This window comes from Mustela nigripes, chromosome 1 (assembly GCF_022355385.1).
Source record: "Mustela nigripes isolate SB6536 chromosome 1, MUSNIG.SB6536, whole genome shotgun sequence".
NCBI classification, from domain to species: domain Eukaryota; kingdom Metazoa; phylum Chordata; class Mammalia; order Carnivora; family Mustelidae; genus Mustela; species Mustela nigripes.
In genome coordinates, this window is record NC_081557.1 from 247,475,559 (window position 1) to 247,497,715 (window position 22,157).

Genomic DNA, 22,157 nt, shown 5'->3' on the forward strand with positions numbered 1-22,157 from the left:
AGGATAACCTAGATCTCCAAGTCTGCTGACTTCATTATCAAACATAACCCTATAGTACCTTTTCACTTTCTGATTTGTACCCACATCCAAATTATTCCATTAGAATCTGTGGTAAAATTGTTTTTGTTTTTCTTGGGATCTGATCTCTGGAAAGCTTTAACTAAAATGCCTGCTGTTCCCTCTACCTGGAAAGCTTTTCTTCCTTTTCACTGGATCTCACCTTGGCCTAGGTCTCCAGTATAGACTTACCATGGGGTCTATACATACCAGGTACTCTTATTATTCGGAAGAGTGTTCAATATCTGCTCAACATGTCATACAACATGTATTTTTAACAAATACTGGACACTGCTTTTTCCTACAAGGGTAAAAACTGATAAGCTTTGGATTTTCTCTGTGAAAAAAAGCTTAGAGAAATTTTACTACCTACCCAGATATTTTGCAAGATGTTCAAATTCAGGTTTATTGGCAATAAGCTCTTCTTTTGTTGGTATGTTTATTCCCATAAAGCATGGATATCTAATTGGTGGTGAAGCTACTCTAATGTGTACCTTGGAAAGAAATCATTTTCACACATTATTTTAACATTCGTTTTAAGAATAATCATGCAAGGGGCGCCTGGGTGGCCCAGTCAGTAAGCAATTTGATTCTTGATTTGGCTCAGGTCATGATCTCAGCATCATGAGACATAGCTTCGATTGGAGCCTGCTTGAGATTCTCTCTCCCGCTCTGCCCCTTACCTCCCTCACATGCTCTCAAGCTCTCTCTTGCATTCTTAAAAAAAAAAGAAAAAAATTCTGAAGAGTTAATCATAATAACAGTCATAAAAAAGGTAGAAACTCACAACCACAATTACCTTTTAAAAAAAACACCAATCAAACTTATTTACTTTTTAGAGAGAAAGCGTGCATGAGCGGGAAGGGCAAAAGGAGAAGGGACTCTACACTGAGCGCAGAGCCTCATGCTGGGCTTGATCTCACGATCCCCGGATGGTAACCCTAGTAGAAACCAAGAGTCGGATTCCCAACTGACTGCGCCTCCCAGGCGTCCCTCATAATCACAATTATCTTTAAAAGCTTTGTAGAAAGACTGCCATTGCTTTCCATGCCACTTCCTCCTAAAACAGACTTTAGTTTTGAATCCATTCAACTATTAGTTATAAAGGACATTTCTGTAATTGTAGTTTATTTTTAAAAATCACTTCTGTAATTAGAATTACTGAGACAGTGAGTTAGAATAAGCTCTGAGATTTAAAAATATAACCCAATGTGGCAAATTTATTACAAGAGGATTTGTTCTGCATCTTCAAAAAGACAAATACTCTAAAAATTTAAAAAGCATTCTATTTTGTGGCTTTAGTTTTGAAACTACATATATGTTTTCCAAGTTGCACATAGTTATTACTAAAACAACTTATTTGCAAGATGACAATTAATTTTATTGAACTATCCATTTTCATTCACTGTACTACACTGCAATTTTTATGCCAGTATCCTATGGTTAATTATCGACACTTTAGGATAATTTTAATATCACTTACCTCTTTTGCGCCAGATTCTTTGAGCAATTTGATTATGGGTGAGATGGTATTGCCTCTTACAATTGAATCATCTATAAGAACAATTCTTTTGCCTTTAAAGTTGTCCGACAATACTCCAAATTTTTTTGCAACACCAAGTTGTCTTAACCTCATGTTTGGTTGAATGAAGGTTCTTCCTACATACCGGTTTTTACACAGCACTTCCACGTATGGAAGCCCACACTGATAAGAAATAAAAGGACATGAGACCCAATAGAGAACTGTAGGTTCCTATTTTCTCTAGGTCATGCTTCCATTATGATATGTATACAAACATTTTTTTAAAATTTTTTATTCATTTGACAGACAGAGATCACAAGCAGGCATAGAGAGAGGGAAGCAGGCTCCCTGCTGAGCAGAGAGCCTGATCTGGGGCTCAATCCCAGGACCCTGGGACCATGACCTGAGCTGAACGCAGAGGCTTTAACCCACTGAGCCACCCAGGTGCCCCATGTACACAAACATTTTAAATTGGTATTCTGAACTCTCCATCAACAGATTACAATTTTCCTTCACTATTTAAACTACACAGAAAAAAGGCAAAAAGAAGAATCATTCAAAGTAATATACTCATTATATTTTCCACCAATTCGTGGGAAAACCAATTCATTTGCCAAGAGTTTCAATGCTTTTAAACAAATATTTCTCTGTTTTGGAAGGGAACACTAAGTATGTGAAGACATGACAAAGGATAAATCACTGTCAAAAAAATTCATAGCAATTAAAAATTATCAGCAAGAAATGAATTAAAACCAGTATACAAAGGATATGCTTTCTGAGGAGGCAGATGGGGATTTATCCTTCTTTCAAGGTAATACCAATCTAAAATGTATGCATATTATTTCTTTTAAAAACAAATAACCTAAACTTTTCAGTGTAGTGAATGTTGAGCAGGACACCCCAGGATCGCTATAGTTACATAATCAACCTAGTTATGAAAAATGAAATTAAGCATAGTACTAAAAACATTACATAAAGTAAAATTTTAAAAAGTTTTAGAAAAAAAAAAAAAAGTTTTAGAAAAAAGGAGTGCCTGGGTGGCTCAGTCAGTTAAGAGATCAGCCCTTGATCTCAGCTCGGGTCTTGATCTCAGGGTCATGACTTTAAGCCCTGCATGGGGCTCCGCACTTGACATGGAGCCTACTTAAAATCATTAAATTTTAAAAACCTTAAGCAAAATGAACATAAATGGCTTTATTATCACCCATACTAAACAGGAAACAAATATACCAGGCTACTTCAAGAAATGGGTCTTAATAATAAGTAAATATTACCACTAAATTCTATATATATTCAGGATGATATCTTTTTTTTTTTTTAAGATTTTATTTATTTATTTGACAGACGGAGATCACAGAGAAGCAGGCAGAGAGAGAGGAGGAAGCAGGCTCCCTGCTGAGCAGAGGGCCCGATGTGGGGCTCGATCCCAGGACCCTGGGACCATGACCTTAGCCAAAGGCAGAGGCTTTAACCCACTGAGCCACCCAGGCGCCCCAGGATGTTATCTTTTTAAATGAAGGGGATCATTCTGCAAATCTTTGGGCAGACTTCACTAAAACAGGGCCATTGAATGAAAAGGCTGGAAAGTAACTCTATAAAGGACCCAACATTTTCTTTTTCTTTACACTATATTGGTTTCTCTTTATAAACAAGGATTTCCAATTTCAGAACTACAAAAGCATTTCACTACATGTCCAAAGAACATACCTTTGCTGCATAACCAAGAGCAGCAGGGGTAGCAGATTCCGGAACAGTGCTAACCAAATCTGCATCCACAGGTGCTTCAATTGCCAGCTGCTGACCACAACGATATCTTACTGTGTAAACCATCTGGTCTGGAATGTTCGGGAAAGGAAACGGATTATTTTTTTCTTAACATGGTATTATTTTTCTAAGAAAATTAGCTTGTTAGAATGTTGTACATGGAGTATAAGAAGTAAAGTAAAACATATAAAACAACTAAAGTGGAAATAGTTAAACTGGGGAATTCACTATTCAAAAAAACCTAGCCTTAATACACACTGAACATCATAATCCTTCCTTCTAAAAAGGAAAACAAAACCAAGAGTCAAATGAAAGAGAAAAATAGCCATCATATGACTTGTAGGTTCAGTCCCATATCCACAACAGAGAGCAGTGTGACTCTGAAGAGCCAGGTAAGCCTTCAAACCAAGAACTGCCAAATTTTGATGAGGTAAATGTGACACTTATATAAAAAGTTAAAGATATTTTATTTACCTTCAAATATACTATCTGGTCTTGCAAAATAAACATATTCAAAGATACAAAAGGCCACTGGGTTTCCTTCAGACCTTGGTATAACAGCAAGAGTTTGGACACTACGTTTGGTTATTTCCACGATTTCTCCAGGCAAGACTTCACGGTAATATCTTGGGAAACAATGTTAAAGAAAGAAGACTTTAAATAAACCAGACCTTAGGACTGATAATAAAATCTATTGTAAAGTATACACCAAGTCCCTGCCCTTATAAAGGAAAAGTGGTTCCATTTAAGAGATGGTTTAAAAATTAAAAAGTAATATTCCTCCAGCAGTAAATCTAATATGTTTATCTTTTACCTCTGAAGTCTAATTTTGAATTTTGAAAAATAAAAGCCCTAAGTTTTACTGAGTTTTGGAAGAACAGAGGCTAAAGAGAACATTTTATTCTGGCTTAAATTTTTTGATTGTAACTATTCCTTGAGGAGATTCTTGAGTCTTCCTTTCTAAAAACAGGTCTCATGGTATTGTGAATACAAGATGGCAATTTCAGAATTAGAAGGTATTAGAGGAACACTAAAGTCAGCGTAACTGCTAAATACAATGTACAAAAGAAACTGCATTTATAGATATGTCTTCTTACAGACATCAGAGAGAAAACTTTCATTTAAAAATTTTTTATTGATATGGAAAAAGTGAATATGCTGAGTGAAACAAAACTTACCTTGCACCAATTGATAAAAAGCTACAAGATTCTGAAGATACCACCCATCCTTCTGTTTCTGAAGATTTTTTCTCTGTAAATCACAAGGCAATTTAGTTAATAGATTTAAGAAATTTTACAAGAGGCTACCTACTTCAAGTGAACAGTTAAACACCAAATAGATAAATTTAAAAACTATCCATTTCCACAACTTTTTAGTCCATTTCTACAACTTTAGGAGTACACGAATCTAACTAGAACTTAAATAAAAATTTGAAAAGAAAAAAAATTGATCGTCATTCAACTTGAGCCAAGGATAAAACTAATGATACCAAAATTCTTTCAAAAACCGATTTCAATGTCTCAAATAGACATCTAACAAGTCAAAAAGAAAATCACTGAAATCATAGCACAATCAATGAAAAAGCTGAGCCAAGGCAATTCAGACAAGACAAAACAGGAAATGTCTATTAAATTCTTTAAAAATGGCTCATCCTCAGAAATCCTCAAGGAAATGTATTTTAAAACCTATCTTTTCACTTGGTTCCTTCTCACTCTTAGACTTCCAATGCCTAAAGATTTGAGGGTGTGCCAACAGTAGGACGACGACCTGGGAAAGCACTATGAAATTTTATTTCTTCTGAAATGCATTACCTTTATCATTTATATCAGATACAGGCATAAGACGTCCAATGCATAGAGGACGATTTCCGTAAGGATCTCTTACTGCATAAATAACATCTCTGTGCATTATAAGCAGGGAGTATGCTGTGGGTGCTTCCTTCATTAGGTTTTTAATCCTGGAATTAAATAATTGAATGAATAATTCCAGTTATAAACACATGTAAGACAGAGCTCTCATTACCAGAGCTATGAGCTTAGTCTAGTTTTACCTTGCTACCCAATCTGGGGTGCCATCTTGTTCCTGAGGAGGTGTATACGCCAGTAACTGGGTAATCATTTCGCTATCAGAACTTGTTGACAAACCAATACCATGCCGCAGAAGCTATTTAGAATGGAGAAAAGTGTAATCATTAGAGGGAGAGCTCCACCCGACCCTTCTTCAACCAATAGTCCACAATTACACAAGAGATCAGGCATCATGTGAAATTTCAGTTATGAAAATCCTGCATTCTACTAATGACATGTATACAGTAATGCGGAAGCACTGCTGGAGGCAATGGGAAGTCTCTGAAGCTTTATTTATGTATGTATGTATCTATGTATTGATTAATTGATTGACAGAGAGAGAGAGACAGGCAAGGAGGGAACACAAGCAGGGGGAACAGGAGAGGGAGAAGCGGGCTTTTCATTGAGCAGGGAGCCGGATCCCAGGACTCTGGGATCATGACCTGAGCCGAAGGCAGACGCTTAACGACTGATACACCCAGGTGCCCCAGGAAGTCTCTGAAGGTTTTTAAGCAAGAAAAAAAAAAGTGTGCTAGGAGGCATAAAGAATAGCTTTTGAAAACTGAGTTTGAAGGAACGTAGACCCGCCATAAAGGTGGGGGAGAGCAGAGAAGGCACAAGGATTTGGAATTGTGATTCTAACATTTTCAGCCCTTGACAATCCTGGCCAATACACCACATTCCCTTAAGAGTGGCATACTACAGTGGGGCCTCTCAAGCCAGGTTTGCTGGTTGCAGTGCCAGTGGCTACCCACTCCTCACGGATTATCACTGACAGACGAGAAGAAAGGAATTAAGCATACTGAACAATTAAGTGTAGAAGATGTAATAAAAGTTGGTTGAGTGCTTTCATGATGATTGCGAGGTTCTGAGCAAGACTGATCAGGACTAGAACGTCACCATTGACATGTACAGGCTGAGTTTAAACTCATACTCTACAACATTTTCAGTAGTCAGCTAAATGTGTAGAAGTGAAATCCAGCATGTGGGTAAGGGGTTATGTCTACAAAGAATGAGCTAGATACTGTTCAGAATCGAACTTTTGGTGGTTATCTCTAAGCGATGGGCTTTTTTTTTTTAAGTAAGTTATACTTCAATATTGTTTTTTTTTTTTTTTGGTATGAATTAAAAAGATTTTTCATTTGGGGGCAGAAAAACATTTTATTATCACTATAATACTAGAGCCTAAGAAGAGGGCAGAAGAAAGCTCTGGGAAATAACTAAAGCTAGAATTAAAAATAAAAGGACAATGATTGGTATGGAAGCATGGGTCTAGGTATTTTCCACCCACCAAAATTCACCATCGTTTGACTTCTCTCACTACTTAACCCATGTAAAAATGCCTGGTTCTCGAATGCTAAGGAGACAACTGCGTGTGTAGAACCATCCTGTTAATAAATGCCACCTGAGGTTTTATTTGCAATGTGACCAGATCAAGATTATTAGGATAATAATCTTGGTATTATTAATAAAAAAACTTGGTATCCATAAATGAATGGCAAAAATGGATAATTAAGCTATCAGGAATATAAATATACCAAATAACTTTATTTTTTATTATTATTACTGTAAAGATTCTATTTATTTGACAAGAATGCTGGAGAGAGTGAGAGAAAGCAGAAGCACAGGGAGCACCCAAGGGAGAAGCAGGCTCTCCACTAAAGCAAGGAGACCAAGCAGGACTCGATCCCAGGACCCCAGGATCATGATCTGACCTGAAGGCAGACGCTCAACCCACTGAGCCACCCAGGCGCCCCATACTAACTAATTTTTAAAAAAGTAAGATGAATTGACGAATAAAGGTATAAGCACAAATTAACACAGAATGCTCCAAATAACATGCTATGAACAAAAACAGAACATAAGGAAACTCTCTTTGCCCTTTCCCCAACCGGTTTCCTATAAGTGTTTCTAAATCACTTTTTCTTGTATTTGTTATCTTCAAGTTTATATTCCATTTTCTTCTTATGCTTTGGACATAAAGACAAAGCTAAAAGGGACAGGAGTCCATAAACCCTAATTTCTGTTTCTAACAACAACCATTTATTAACTTTTCCAAATCTCTGTTCTAAAGCAGCACATCAGAATCACCTTGGAAGCATATTAAAATGTAAACTGACCACCCTCCCACCCCGGAGTCTGGGGAGATATCTTAGAATCTGCAATTATAACAAGTAGCCCAGGTAATTCAAATACAGTTGTCCTTTGCAGTTAGGTAACAGGTGGCAACAATTAGAAAATATCCTGCACCAAGGTTCCCCAATACTTTCATTTCATGCATTTATCCCAATCATGAAAAAAAGCATTAAAAAAAAAACTTACCTTTTTTCTTAATTGAGCAGCATTTACCAATTCGCCATTATGTGCCACAGCTATTTTCCCATGAAGTGTTTCAACAACAAAGGGCTGACAATTTTCTAATTCACAGTTTCCTGTAGTGGCGTATCTTGTGTGTCCAATTCCAAGGTTTGAAATATATAATTTCTTCAAATTGTCTTCAGTAAAGACATGATTTACAAGACCCATTCCCTTGCAAAGTCAAAGTAAAAGCTCATCTTAGACCAAAAAAAAAGTAGACTTGTGGCCCTAGTCAATAAAGACTTATAAGTTTCTGCTCAGGCAATCCCAAATTAGACAATTCACTTCACTTAATACCTCTATGCTACAAATTCTCATTTTAAATAAGGACTAATCTAATTGTAAGAACAATAAGACATCTCTTTAGAAAAAAATTTGAGGTGAAATTCACATAACATAAAACTAACCATTTTAAGGGTAAACAATTCAATGGCATTTAATATAGTCACGATGTTGAAGTTTGTGTTTTATGAGATACTTTTCATTAAAACATTGAAGAACAAATGTACTAAACAATAAAATTTGTTAAATACAATACACTAAATCAATTGCATTTTAAAAATTCAAAGCACGTTTAAGTAAATGACCTGCTTCAATGAGTTAGTCTAGCAAACCATGTAGGAAAAGAAACGCGGAAAGAAACGCACTCTCATTTGACAAATGGAAAGGGCTGATCCAGAGTATGACTTCTATATGCAAATCATCTGTTCAAATTTCCTTCCCCCACCAACATACTAGGTATCACCTGGCTATTGTTATTTTTATCATCAACATTTCATTATGTTCAAATATACCTTGTGTGTTTTGAATGTTGGTACTGAATTCCCATCGCTGGTCACAATACCAGCACTCTCCTGACCCCTGTGAATATAAAAAGGCATCAACTGTTAAATATAAATTTACCTCATTGGTAAGCTTCTCTATGAAGCATACTTTTCTCAAGAGCATCCAGCAACTGACGACACATTGCATGCTAGTGCTACTTCCACTCGTGATGATATGACCAGCCAGCCGCAAGTGATATTGTCTGAGTTCTAACATGCCAGGCACTGTCCTAAGCATTTACATGAATGATCTGATTGACTAGGCTCTCACAACACTCCTTTGAAATAGATACTATAATTCCCATTTTACAGATAAGGACACTAAAGAAACAGAAGTGAAGTAACTTGCCCAATGTCACACAGAGAGTGGTGGCACAGCCAGGATGAGAATACAGTCTGACTACAGAACTTGTGCTTCTAATCTCTGTACTACGTGACCTCTAAATAAAGTTGAGTACGTAGATGTAAATGGAAATCTCCAAATAAACTAGCAGGTAAAATGCCTAGTGGTGGGTAATACAATCATGAACAAAATTCATTTATTTTTGAGGTTTTTGCTTTGCTTTGCTGCGCTTTCCACTTTTTTCCCAACAAGTATCTATCACTTTAGTTACCACAAAAAAGGCAAATATTGCTTCTAAAAATCCTAAGCTGATTGGGTACTTTGCATTTCATTTCCTGTGTTCGTATTTTTAGGTGATGATATAGATTAGAGAAGAAAGCCAAAGGCTAGGCCAGAGGTAGCATATAACATATAAGACTTAAGAGGATCTGTACTACTGTGGAGTATCAAATGATAAAATAAAGGTTCTAAATGCTACACAATTTTTAATAGTTCTGAACAAATGATAAAAATATCAGATGTTTATTAACAAATTTTTGTCCCAAAGAATATACATCAGGGTGGAAATAAAAAGTAAATCTTTAATATATGAATGTACACATTAATTAATACATTGACTTATTTGGTAAAATAGATCTTTTTCTAAACTACATGCTACAGTTATTTTGGCATTTTAATAACAAGAAAAACTACAACATTAAGTATGCCTACAAAGTAAAAATCTAAAATAATTAAAATTGAAATTTTACTAAATTATCAATACATCAAATAGACATGCATAATACTATACACCCTGTAAGACTGGTCCATTTGTGACACAGGATTTCTTTAGTGAAATGATGTGGTCTTTAATATTAACCTGTGCTAGAAGACTAAATGATTCGTACCAGAGGGGGAAAAATTAATGTTAGCCATAAATCTTAGGGCAGAATGAACCTCTGCCAACCACTTTTTTATAATTTTTTTAAAAAATCAACAATCCTTTAGTAAGCCAGAGTACATTATGTAAGAAAAGAAATTTAGAAAATGGTTTTCCTTCCCTTTCATCTCAAGGGTAATTTCCCCTTAAGGCTGAAATGGAAAAAACGTTAGGAATCATTTAGGTCCAGGCTTCTTTAATCACATAGCCTGCTTATTTGGCAGTTTCTCAAGTTACTCCCCTCAGGCAGCTTGAACCAGTTAAACTAGATCTTTTCAGCTCTTTGGAGCTTATTGACAACCGGCCGTCTGGTTTCCTAGGAAACAAAACCTTGGCTAGAAATAGTGAATCATTTCCAGGTCACTTTCAACATGGAGAGTGGAGCAGGAAAGCACTGGACTGAAGAAGAGGTTAAAGCTTTGCTAAGTGTCTGGGCAGAAAAAAATATACGAAAACAACTTTATGGAACCCTGAGAAATAAAGGAATATTTATTTACATTGCTAAAAGGCTGCAAGCACTAGGAGTATACAGAGATTGGAAACAGTGCCGGGCAAAGTACAAAAATCTCAAATATGAATACAGAACAGTTAAATATGCCCATAACTCTGGAGACAGCTCTAAAACTATGAAGTTCTTCCATGATCTGGATGCGATCCTGCAGTATGAACCTGCCACACAATTAAGAGAGGAAGATGCAAATGACAGGTGCCTGGCAACGCTGAGCCAAAGTGCAGCTCCAGGGACCACTGAAGGTAAAAAGAAAAAGTAGCATTCTTTTGTTTTTACCTAACAAACTATAAGAAGTAGGGACTTCCGAGTCCATATGATAAACATAGCCTGGAATATCATAGTTGAGAAAAACAACTGACCTGTTATGCTATTTTGCACAAGGTAAAAATTTTAAAGATTAAATACCTCCACTTTTTAAATCTGTGAAATACTTAAAAAAAAAAAAAACACTGAAACAACATTAAATGCTTAAAATAATTAACAACACTAACCACTAATGCCAACTCTCCTTAAGCAATACCTGATATGTTTTTTTGAAAATAGATTAGGTTTTGAGAGTATTTCAGGTTTTAATTTTTTAAGAGTGGCAAAAGGAAAAAAAAAATCTAATATATGCTCCGCTGTTGTTTCTCCACAGCTCCAAACAAGATAGAACTTTCTGCTCTATATTTATATTCCCACTTCCTAAATTTATCAATAAAAGCACTAAAATACTAGGAACTAATAAACAATTTCATTATTCGTTTGGAAGAACAGTTCCATTTAAACCATCAGTGAAACAAAAACAGATTTGATAAATGATTTACGATATTAAATGATTTAGATATTAAAACAAGGTTCTTGACCTGCTGTGTTGTTAAGCCCCATCGTAATTACGTAGAATTTGCTCGGTCTGTGGAAGCTGAATGTAGGACTAGGGAAAGTGGGGAAATCAGTGGCAGTAATGAGATACCTCCCATAGCCAAAGTCTTACAGATGCTATTTTTAAGAGCAGAGTTGTTCAATTCAAAATTTCGAATACCTACTGTCTGCAAAGCAGTGAGCTACGTGCACACACATTCAATGATGTGTAACACCTCAGAAAACAGGGCACGGGTGAATAAATGCAACACCCAAAAGAAAATGGTTTAAGTAGTAGAAAAAAATACCAGGTGAGAAAGGGGGGTAGGGTAAAATGACAGAAGCTGAAGTTAGGTTAATTTGGTTAATTAGGTTAATCTGAACTTTGTGTTTAAAGCTCAATAATCATTTGGTAAAAAAATTCACTCCACTTAACATACTCCTTTACGTTTCTGGTACTATACCATATTCTGAGAAAGCTTTACAGTCATCGTCAAGTTAAACAGCAATAACATTATTTTATTTAATTAATCATCCTGCACTCTTCATCATTTAAATGCTATATAAATTTAAATGCTATATAAATATTGATTAATGATAAGTAAACCACTCAGATTCTGAAAAGCTTTGAATTTAACCAGAGTTCGGTCTTGGTGTAATAAAGATGTGGGTTCTAAAACTGCAATTTTTTTGCCCCTCTCTTATGTCACTGAGTCTCCTTGCCCACCCTCTCTCTTACTCGTGTGTGTGTGTGTGTGTGTGTGTGTGTGTGTGTTTAATCTCCACTGAACAGGATCTCCTTCTAACCCATTTAGGTGCCCCTACAGCTCCAAAATCTCCACTTTCACTTACAAGCAGAGGGCCAATAATTAACAACTTAACCTTGTTATGTTTAAGGTATCTCAAAACCCAAATCCTAAAACTACACTCTTTTCCCTCATTTAGAACTGGTGCCCCTATAAATTGCTTCCACCTTAATATTACTGTATGTCCAATCACTTAAATAGAAACATTTGAGGTGCCCTTGACCTTTGGTCAATCACTAAGTCCTTAAAAAAAAATCTACTGACATGTTTCATTATTTTTTCTGTTCCATTCTCTTTGCCACCATGCAGAACTTCATCTATCACATGGTGTATTAAGTTAACCTCTTAACTGGTCTCCCTACTTTGCAGTCCCTTCCCACATATCCACAATGATGCCAAGGTTTGTTCTTTAAACTTTTTAAATTATAAAATTACAAGCGCATTAGCAGTTTGTTTACTTTAATAATAATCTTTAAATTATACCCAGAACTAATTATAATTCAGGATTAAATGTTACTTAATGGTTCCATAATATCTGAGTGCATAAAGCAGAGTTTATATTTGCCCCCTTTATAATTAATACCTTTTGTCCATAATTAACATTATTACTTTAGGAGAGACTATTAGAAGTTCAATTGTTGGTCAGGAAGGGTATCATTACTTTGAAATAGTGTTTCAAAAGAACTGCTTTCTAAAAGAATTGTACTTTAGTGACAATTAGACTGTCCCTTTTTTTTTAAGACTGTCCCTTTTTATAGAGAACCCATTCTATGATCATATCAGATCACAGAATCTGGTGGAAGTGGCAGAGAGACTTTGCTAATTTAACAAATAATGAAGTATGCTAATTTAATAACAAATAACTATCTATGATGGTATATGCAATAAATAACTTATTTTGCATTTGTTTAATTGCTAGTGATATGTAACAGTTTTCTATATGTTTATTTTTACAAATTAACTGTTCATGTCAACTGAGGTCTTAGAAATTGCATGATCTCTTTGGCCTTACAGATTTGGCTGGATTTTTTCAAAAGTTTTTAATTAAAATTGCTAATGCAAACAGTCTTTTTTAAGGCTTAGAAAGCCCTTTCTCCAGGTCTGATTCATTTATAATGTCTTCCGGTTTTTCTATGGTGGAACCAGGAGAATTTTTATTGGTATATGGAAAACTTAAGAAGGAAAGAAAATGAATGTGCCTTTTCCACTGTTGGGATCAACCTCATGTGAGCGGTAAAGGACAGAGGATCTGGTTCCCTTTGTTAGCCAGCAGGTAGCCTGACTGAGCCTTGGCAAAGGACTCAAATACAAACTCTTAAAAGGCTTCGTGTTCTGGAAATTCTAATCATCCTCAAGCTCAGAATACCTTTGACCTACTGTTGCTCCTGGATCACATTCCTTCAGTGACCAAATTTCCATTCTATTTCCCTCCTCTTACTTGATACAAATGCATCAGGAGTAATGACTTAAGGGTTTCAATTTAAAACCTCCAGAGCAAAAAAAAAAAAAAAAAAAAAAAACCACCTCCAGAGCATGGGACCCTTGCATACAATTTTGGGACTGATGCTAAGAATGATCAACCTAATAAAAAAATACTCCTGAAGAAGTTGGGAAGAAAGCTTTTCTTTTGCACTCTGGACTCAATGTTTAGCTCTGGGCTGTTTTCAACAAACATAAAACTAGGCCCTAAATCAGAGTATCAAACCCTTATCTTCCCTTACTGTTCTCAACAAACCTCACACGTTACATTAACTAGGTACCTCATCTTCCACACTTCTCTTAGAGAGAATTCTTATGTAACTACAGATTTTTAGTTTTCGTATCACCAGCTGTATACCATTTGAAAACAAAAGTGCTTCCCTTATTTTTCATTTGTTATTCTATTTTAAAATAGGAATCCCGAATATTATCTTCAAGACGACAAACATTCCTTTTTTTATTCTTTAACGGAATATATCTAAATAATGAACTGATTTTAAATGTTCATGTGATTAAAATCATGCCTAATATTTGTTCTCCTAATAATGAAGTAAAATAGAATGCTATTTTTTTTATTTTTAATTTTTTATAAACATATATTTTTATCCCCAGGGGTACAGGTCTGTGAATCGCCAGGTTTACACACTTTAGAATGCTATTTGTTACTGGTAAAACAAAACTGAAAAGAAATAAGGAAATGATGAATAATAAATCTTTGATTCAGAAAGTTACAAAGGGCAATCAAAATGTACTTAACTACCTCTTGATCAACCTTCAGCCTCACTGTAATTATGATTTATCTTATGTGCCAACAGAATCCAAAATTCTATGTTGGGTTCCTTTGAATGACGTATTTTAGTTTTCCCTCACCTTCCTCATTTGATTACTTTAAAAAGTGGTCTCTGCCTGATTTTATGAAAACATCCAAGCCATAAAACCAGGAGATCAAGAGGGGATCATTTTCATTTTTCAAGGTTGGCATGGCTCTTTTAAGTGACATATTCTTTGGTCTACTTAAACATAGATTAATTTCTGAAAAGTTAGTATTTACCAATAAATTTTAGCTATTTGACCAAATATGCCAATTAAACAAGGTTTTCTGATTATCTCATTATAGGACCTCTGTTTTATATTGCTACTATCATTTATCAAGTGTCTATTATGTTAAAGTACCTAAATTACAAAAATAAAGAAAACACTTCATTTTTTTCCCCCTGAAAAAGCACAAGCATAAGGAGGGGGGTAGTAGAGAGAGAAGAGAGAGAGAGAATTATAAGCCGGCTGAGGCTCCACTGCACTGCTCAGTGCAGTGCCTGACCCAGGACTTGAGGATCTCACCACCCTGACATTGTAACTTGAGCCGAAATCAAGTCAGATACTTAACTGACTGGGCCATCCAGGCACCCCAAGAAAACATCTCACTTTAAAAAATGTAATTTAATTTGAAAACAAACCATAATCATCTCTAGAAACATAAAATTAGCAAACAAATCTAGTGGAAGTTCAAAATAAACCATGTCAGTGGACAGAAGAAATTAAATTTTTCTTTATATAGGTAAGTATTTAAACCATATTATACCACTGTCTATTACATGGGGCGCCTGGGTGGCTCAGTGGGTTAAAGCCTCTGCCTTCGGCTCAGGTCATGATCCCAAGGTAATGGGATCGAGCCCCGCATCAGGCTCTCTGCTTGGCAGGGAGCCTGCTTCCCTTCCGTTCTCTCTGCCCGCCTCTCTGCCTACTTGTGATCTGTCAAATAAATAAATAAAAAATCTTAAAAAAAAAAAAAAAAAAGTGTCCATTACAAATCTTCAATCCTTCATGAATATGGTCAAATTCAGCTCAAGCTACTAGCATTCCCAGCAATTATTAATTCAATTTTTACCTTCCTTAGAACTTACTCTAACAGGAATTCTATTCTCTTTCCAGGCAACATGTCAGTTACATTAGAAGATAAAGAAGACCTCTCAGGAAATCCTTTACTTTTGGTTTCTCATATCAGACCAATGGAACTAGGTATAGTATCGTGGGTTAAAAATACAATGAAACTGATCAAATTCCAAATTGATTGGTTTCTGAGAAACTTCATGACTTTTCCTGATAGAAACATTTATAGGATTATCTTGTGTTTCCCCCTATGTATACTTAAAAAAAAATCATTTCTAAAATAAGTGATTTTTAAAAATTCCATAGTCACATTTATAAAATAAATTATTTCTTTAACAAAATGTAAATTGCCTAGTAATGTTAGCCTTCAAATTCACAACCTTTATTCTTTAAGCATAATAAAGAATATAATGTTGAAAATTATACATCGTAGGTGCTTAATATTTAATGAACATGTCACTTTTGCACTTCTGAGGTCCAAGACAAACAGAACTCTACATTTTAAAGTAAATAGTATCAAATCAATGAGGTCAAGGACAGTTTTATTCACCCAATTCAAGTCAACATAAATCCCCATTCTGCTTCTAAATTCTTACTGAAGGTTGTTAATTCAAGCAAGGAAAAATACTGGAAAGCATTTCAAAACAAAAACATTAAACACACCACAAAATAGAAACAGTTCCCTATATACTTCAGGAAAATGCTAAAAAGTGTTTTTTAATGACTTACATTATAGATAGTGAGGTTTGAACTACCTTTTTTATTAAACATAAACATAAATCTGAGACAAACACAGATGTGGTTGTTTAAATAACCAGTATAACCTCAAGTAATGTCATTACCATAAAATGAGTGGCAAAACTGTGCAAGAGATATAACCAGAAGGTACTATGCTAGGATTTCTAAGTGGGGACATTCTACCGAAGGCATTATGGAATTTCTGACACACTATCTTGCATTAAAAAAATCTAATACTGGGGCGCCTGAGTGGCTCAGTGGGTTAAAGCCTCTGCCTTCGGCTAGGATCTCTGCTCAGCGGGGAGCCAGCTTCCTCCTCTCTCTCTCTCTGCCTGCCTCTCTGTCTACTAGTGATCTCTGTCTGTCAAATAAATATAAAATCTTTAAAAAAAAAAAATCTAATACTTTACATAAAATGACATTTGGTCTTTGGCCAATGGGACATCTTTTATTTTCATAAGGAGTTAAGAAGCACCAGTTGTTATAATGTGATTCTTTCCAAACCTTTATTCGTGCATCGTCTTGGTTCTTAGTCCTGACTGCGCACTAGAATCACAATATGGGGATTAGGGGTAGGAGTAACAGCAAAGTAATCATTTACAAAGGCTCCCCAGGAGATACTGATAGTAGCCAATGGGTGTAGCCATCCTCCTTTAATCACTGGATTAAAGGAGAAGATTAATTGCTTCCACCTATCCTATCACAGAACAAAAAACAAGTAAGAGCTGCCCTCAATGAGCCATTTTCTAAAAGTATTGCTTTCTGCAAGTAAATAATACAAAATTATATATTCAACATTCAGTATATAGTGATATACACACCACATACCAAAGGAGCAGGATAGAAGAATAAGAAATGACAGGGGAAAAAAAGATGATCAAAATGTGACCAATTAGGGGCACCTGGGTGGCTCAGTGTTACAACCTCTGCCTTCAGCTCGGGTCGTGATCCTGGGGTCCTAGGATCGAGCCCCACATCGAGCTCTCTGCCTGCTTCCCCCCACCCCTCTCTGCCTGCCTCTCTGCCTACTTGTGATCTCTGTCTGTCAAATAAATAAATAAATCTTTTAAAAAAATGTGACCAATTAAAAACACAACTTTTTAAAAGCCAGTCACTGTCATGGTAAGAAATAGATTCAGGTTCTGTATTTCATCTCCCCATTAGTTTCAGAAAAAAGCTAAGCTATGATTGCCTAAGGAGAAAATTTCTTTGTTTACTAAGGTTACATCTGATTACTTATCATTATGTATGTAACCTATGTACATATCTCTTTCCCTCCCCATCTGATACAGGTAACTCTACATCATTTATGGAACCCTGTATTAATTCACCTTTTATTCCAACTATAGCAAATGAAGGAGGAAAACACTGGACTGTACCAGAAGTCAGGGCTCTAATTGGCATCTGGTCTGATATAAGTATACAACAACAACTAGAAGGAACAGTGAGAAATAAAAGGATATTTGAACAAATTGCTGCGAAGCTTCAGAAATTTGGAATAGAAAGAGACTGGAAACAGTGCAGAACAAAGTATAAAAACTTAAAACATGAATATAAGATTGTAAGAATGGCTCAAGACCAAGGCATAACTAAGAGTATGAAATTTTTTACGGAGTTGGATGCTATTTTGGGACACAATAAAACAGAGAAATCACAACAACAGGAATTCCAAGATGAAAAACAAGCCAACGGATGTGCCAATGTAAAAACAGAAGAGAATCGGACAGGTAGGAAGGCAAAGAAAAGTAATCTAAACATCAGGTCACATTATATGAAATTTTCAGTAGCATAATAACGTGAATATAATCTAAGTTAAACAGGTTTCACAAGCTAAAGGTTGAATTTATCATGAAACATATTTTTGTCATTTTATTTTTTATTTTATTAACATATAATGTATTATTAGCCCCAGGGGTACAGGTCTGTGAATCATCAGGCTTACACACTTAATGAAACAGATTTAATGTATATGCAATCTCCTCCAAAACACAGAAAGTAGTATGAAGTTATCGATGAAATAAAATTGATTTCCACAAGTTTAAAAACAGGCCAATTTTGGGGTGCCTGGGTGGCTCAGTGGGCTAAGCCTCTGCCTTCGTCTCAGGTCATGATCTCAGGGTCCTGGGATCAAGTCCTACATCGGGGCTCTCTACTCAGCAGGGTGCCTGCTTCCCCCTCTCTCTCTGCCAGTCTCTCTGCTTACTTGCGATCTTTCTTTGTCAAATAAATAAATAAGACCTTAAAAAAAAAGTAGACCAATTTTACTAAGGTAAAACTGCCATTCTAAATGGCAGAAGTTAAAGCAAATTTTTCCGCGGTGCCTGGGTGGCTCAATGGGTTTAAGCCTCTGCCTTCGGCTCAGGTCATGATCCCAGGGTCCCTGGATTGAGCCCTATATCACAGCTCTCTGCTCAGCAGGGAGCCTGCTTCCCCCCTCTCTCTGCCTGCTTGTGACTTCTGTCAAATAAATAAATGAAATATTTTTTTTTAAAAAAGCAGGTTTTTCATAGTAACTGCTGTAAAATTGAGTTAGCAGAAAAAGAACATTAAAGAACTTAGAAAACCACAAAATCCATGAGAATGTCTTTGAAGTATAAGTTTTCCTGGGATACATCATAAAGTTCTTTAAAATGAGTTTAACCCAAAGGACTGAGAAAGAATACACACAGAGATATAACAGCATGAAATAAACTTGATGAATTCTAGACCAAGAGTCAGGAAATTGAGGTTCTAGCTCAGTCTTTGTGGAATCCTGAACCACGTGTCTCCTCTTGAGTTGACAAGATGTTCTTAAAGACCTCTACTAACCATATAGTTTCTAGATCATTTAATATCTGCCTTAAACAATGCAGTCCTAATTCTCAGAGTATGAATGCGTATCTAGCGGAAAGAGAGGCAATGACAGAGTTAGGATTGAGAAATGGTGGCGAGAAGACCTGAAATCTTTCGCTGGTGGAGAAGAAACTGGTCTGTTAGAGAACCACACATCTGTCCTGTTAAAATTAAAATGACTAGTGATAAAGTCGCCCAACAGCAGCAGCATGGTTATGTTCAGAGAGTAAATGCCAGAGATACGGCGGATGGTGATTCCATCAGTCATGTCAGAAAACCTCATTAAAGACTTAGAATACCAGGTATCTATAGGGACCTAAGACTAAAGATACTTATGGGTGGGGAATGTAAACTAGAGAAAAGCAAACAAGCACAGTATCTAGCATCAGGTTTTTAAAAAAGATTTTATTTATTTGAGAGAGAGAAAACACTAGTGGGGGAGGGGCAGAAGCAACAGAGAAGCAAGCAGACTCCCTACTGAGCAGGGAGCCTGAGGTGGATTTGATCCCAGGACTCTGGGATCATGACCTGAGCTGAAAGCAGACTTTTCACTGCCTGAGCCACACAGACACCCCCATCAGGTTCACTTTAAAAGTAAAAATAACATATTAGAGTTAAAAAACACTTCCTGAAAGTAAATAAAACCAAACCACCATATATCCCACTATATTCCCACAGTCATTGCTGGAGATGCGGCTGAAGATGACTTTGTTGGTCATATGTCAGAAGACCTAAGAGAGGGAGATGTAAAACAAAGTCCTGCTACAGGTAAAACAGTATTTTTTTGTTTTTGTGTGTGAAAAAATATATAACATGTTATGATATGATGTTGCTATCGACTGAACTATGTCACCCCTAAAGTCATACCAACATATGTAAGAGCATTTGGAGATGGGGCCTGGGGACTTCGGGAGGTAATTAGGTTTAGAGATCATGAGGGTGGGGACCTAATGAAGGGTTTTATGGTTTAATTACATTTGATGTGTAATATATAATGAGATTCTATAATAACTAAGATATCATAAGAACATATATACAAGCTTATTAACATTATATGAAGAGTAATACTCATATTTACAAAATACAGAAATGCAAGGTGAAAACTGTTAGTAATGTTCCCTATAACTGTGATTTTCAAAGTGTAGCAGCCTCACCATCATCTGGGAGCTCAGGCATGCTCAAGTTCGAGAAACACTGTCCTACGGTACAGGGTACTAAAGCGGTGAAGGAAAGTAAGTGCTTTCTATATGATGGTTTGTCTTTTACACAAACCAAAATGAGTAATGGGGGGAATCATCATGCCCCAAGCAAAAGCTTAACTAGCCATCACACACCTCATACATAGTCTTTTAGTTCAAAGCTTCATATAGGCTTGGACAAAATCATACTGATTAACAAACCAGGTAATCAAATTCCCCACACTCTTGGCAAACTTCTTTCTCTGACTTATCAGATACGATAGATTAAAAGCTCAGTGGGCTTTTAATGGTGAAGAATGATGAAGGTGAAAACAGGGAGAAATTAAGGAGACTAATTAGATAGGAACATGCAGCTGACTAGGGGTATGATAACAAAGGTGAGCAAAACTCTGGGCTCCTAAGGTTCTCAGGGCATCACAGCAATGACCCTTGTCACTAAAAGTAAAAAAGCTCAAATGAGACTGTGTTTAATAAGACAAAGATTTCCACGGAAAAAATTAAGAACTTTAGCATTCAGAAGATTTTAGCTTGTTAGTCCCCTGGACTCACTTAAGTACAAATCTCAAGATAATTTTTTTATATGTGAAAGGAAAACATTAAGTCAAATATAAACTGAAAGTATTTTTTAAAATTGTCTGGTATGTTCATATGTTAATTTGGAATATGTTTAAAAGGGGTGCCTGGGTAGCTCAGTCGTAAAGCGTCTGCCTTCCGCTCAGGTCATGACTGGGATCAAGCCCCACATTGGGCTCCCTGTTTGGTGGGAAGCCCACTTCTCCCTCTCCCTCAGGTGCTCCCCTGCTTGTGTTCCATCTCTCGCTGTGTCTCTCTCTGTCAAATAAATAAATAAAATCTTAAAAAAAAAAAACAAACCTCAAAACAAAACATGGGGCAGCAGGGTAAGCTCAGTAGGTCCAATTCTTGATCTCAGCTTAGGTCTTGATCTCAGGGTGATGAGTTCAAGCCCCGCACTTGGCTCCATGCATGGAGCCTACTTAAAAAATACACACATAAAAAAAAAATACACACATATATACATAAAAGCAACAACACAATAAAGTGATGAACATTCATGTAAAAATAAGTAGAAGTTACTTCATTTTGACTTCATAATTGAATTGCTATTGCCCCATATTGTTAACATTGACACTTAATGTTAACCATCTTAAATATATGCTATAAGATTCTTACTTCAAATAAATATCTAACTAGAGCTGTGGAACTCCTGGATTCTAGACAAGTAATTAGTTCCCAATTTAGAACTCACGGAGATTCTGGCCTAGGGTGTTATAGGATGTGTTCACACATCTATATTTTTATAGAAGATCGTCAAGCACAGCCTGGGTTGAAAACCATAACTAGGTTGTTATATTTAGAGAGTAAGGCCAGCAGAGGGCTGAAGAAAGTAAAACATAAAATCCAATTTGATTCCATTTAGGGTAGAAAAATTATCCAATTCCAATGATCACTTTAAAAAATGCATGAGTAATGCAATATGAAAGAAGTTAATCACTGGGAAGAATCACAGAACTCCTGGGCTATGCCTACCTATTACAATAAGTAAAAAGAAATGGCCCATGAAAATTGAATACCTACTTCTTTGGATCTAAAATAAATTTATTTTCTCCCCGCCTGAGGCATAGGCAAGAGATGATAAAAGGAATCAGAAAGTTAGCAGAAAAAGGACTGTGTTTGACAGTCTTGTCAGTTACTTGTCTCTTCTGAGTAAACCTAAAACTGACTTAATTCATCTCCAGTATCAGTTGCTATTTATATATGAGGTGGAATTCTTCAATATCTTTGTATTCTCGTAAGTCACCACTTTCAAGTATAGGCAGTCAAAAGTAGATCAATTTTGGGTGAGTGGTGCAGACCGACATATACACATCCTATTGGAGGTTACTCTTATCAGCCTAAAAAATCACAAGTGAAAGACTACACTGTTCTTTAAAGAATGATCTTAAAATTATCTATTTTCTTTTTTGGCTGTGGTAAAATGTATTTACAAAATT

General features: G+C 36.0%; 2 protein-coding genes across 6 annotated transcripts in view; one reads left to right on the plus strand and one right to left on the minus strand.

Moving 5' to 3' along the window:
- PPAT (phosphoribosyl pyrophosphate amidotransferase) overlaps nt 1-22,157 on the minus strand; it is a 37,550-nt gene that overhangs the window by 3,104 nt on the left and 12,289 nt on the right. The window contains exons 2-10 of the mRNA XM_059384467.1: nt 8,562-8,628; nt 7,732-7,938; nt 5,394-5,506; nt 5,155-5,300; nt 4,522-4,594; nt 3,818-3,969; nt 3,287-3,414; nt 1,541-1,762; nt 431-551 (exon numbers count right to left, since the gene is read on the minus strand). Of these exons, the coding sequence (XP_059240450.1) occupies nt 431-551; nt 1,541-1,762; nt 3,287-3,414; nt 3,818-3,969; nt 4,522-4,594; nt 5,155-5,300; nt 5,394-5,506; nt 7,732-7,938; nt 8,562-8,628 (1,229 nt within the window). The remainder of the gene's footprint in view (nt 1-430; nt 552-1,540; nt 1,763-3,286; nt 3,415-3,817; nt 3,970-4,521; nt 4,595-5,154; nt 5,301-5,393; nt 5,507-7,731; nt 7,939-8,561; nt 8,629-22,157) is intronic.
- The window catches only part of PAICS (phosphoribosylaminoimidazole carboxylase and phosphoribosylaminoimidazolesuccinocarboxamide synthase), a 46,112-nt gene continuing 34,179 nt past the window's right edge, over nt 10,225-22,157 (plus strand). For 3 of the 5 annotated variants that reach the window (XM_059384400.1, XM_059384417.1, XM_059384428.1), the window contains exons 1-4: nt 10,225-10,606; nt 15,419-15,505; nt 17,407-17,841; nt 19,625-19,714. In XM_059384400.1, the coding sequence (XP_059240383.1) occupies nt 10,225-10,606; nt 15,419-15,505; nt 17,407-17,841; nt 19,625-19,714 (994 nt within the window). The remainder of the gene's footprint in view (nt 10,607-15,418; nt 15,506-17,406; nt 17,842-19,624; nt 19,715-22,157) is intronic. The other 2 variants (XM_059384409.1, XM_059384435.1) reach the window with 2 other exon arrangements.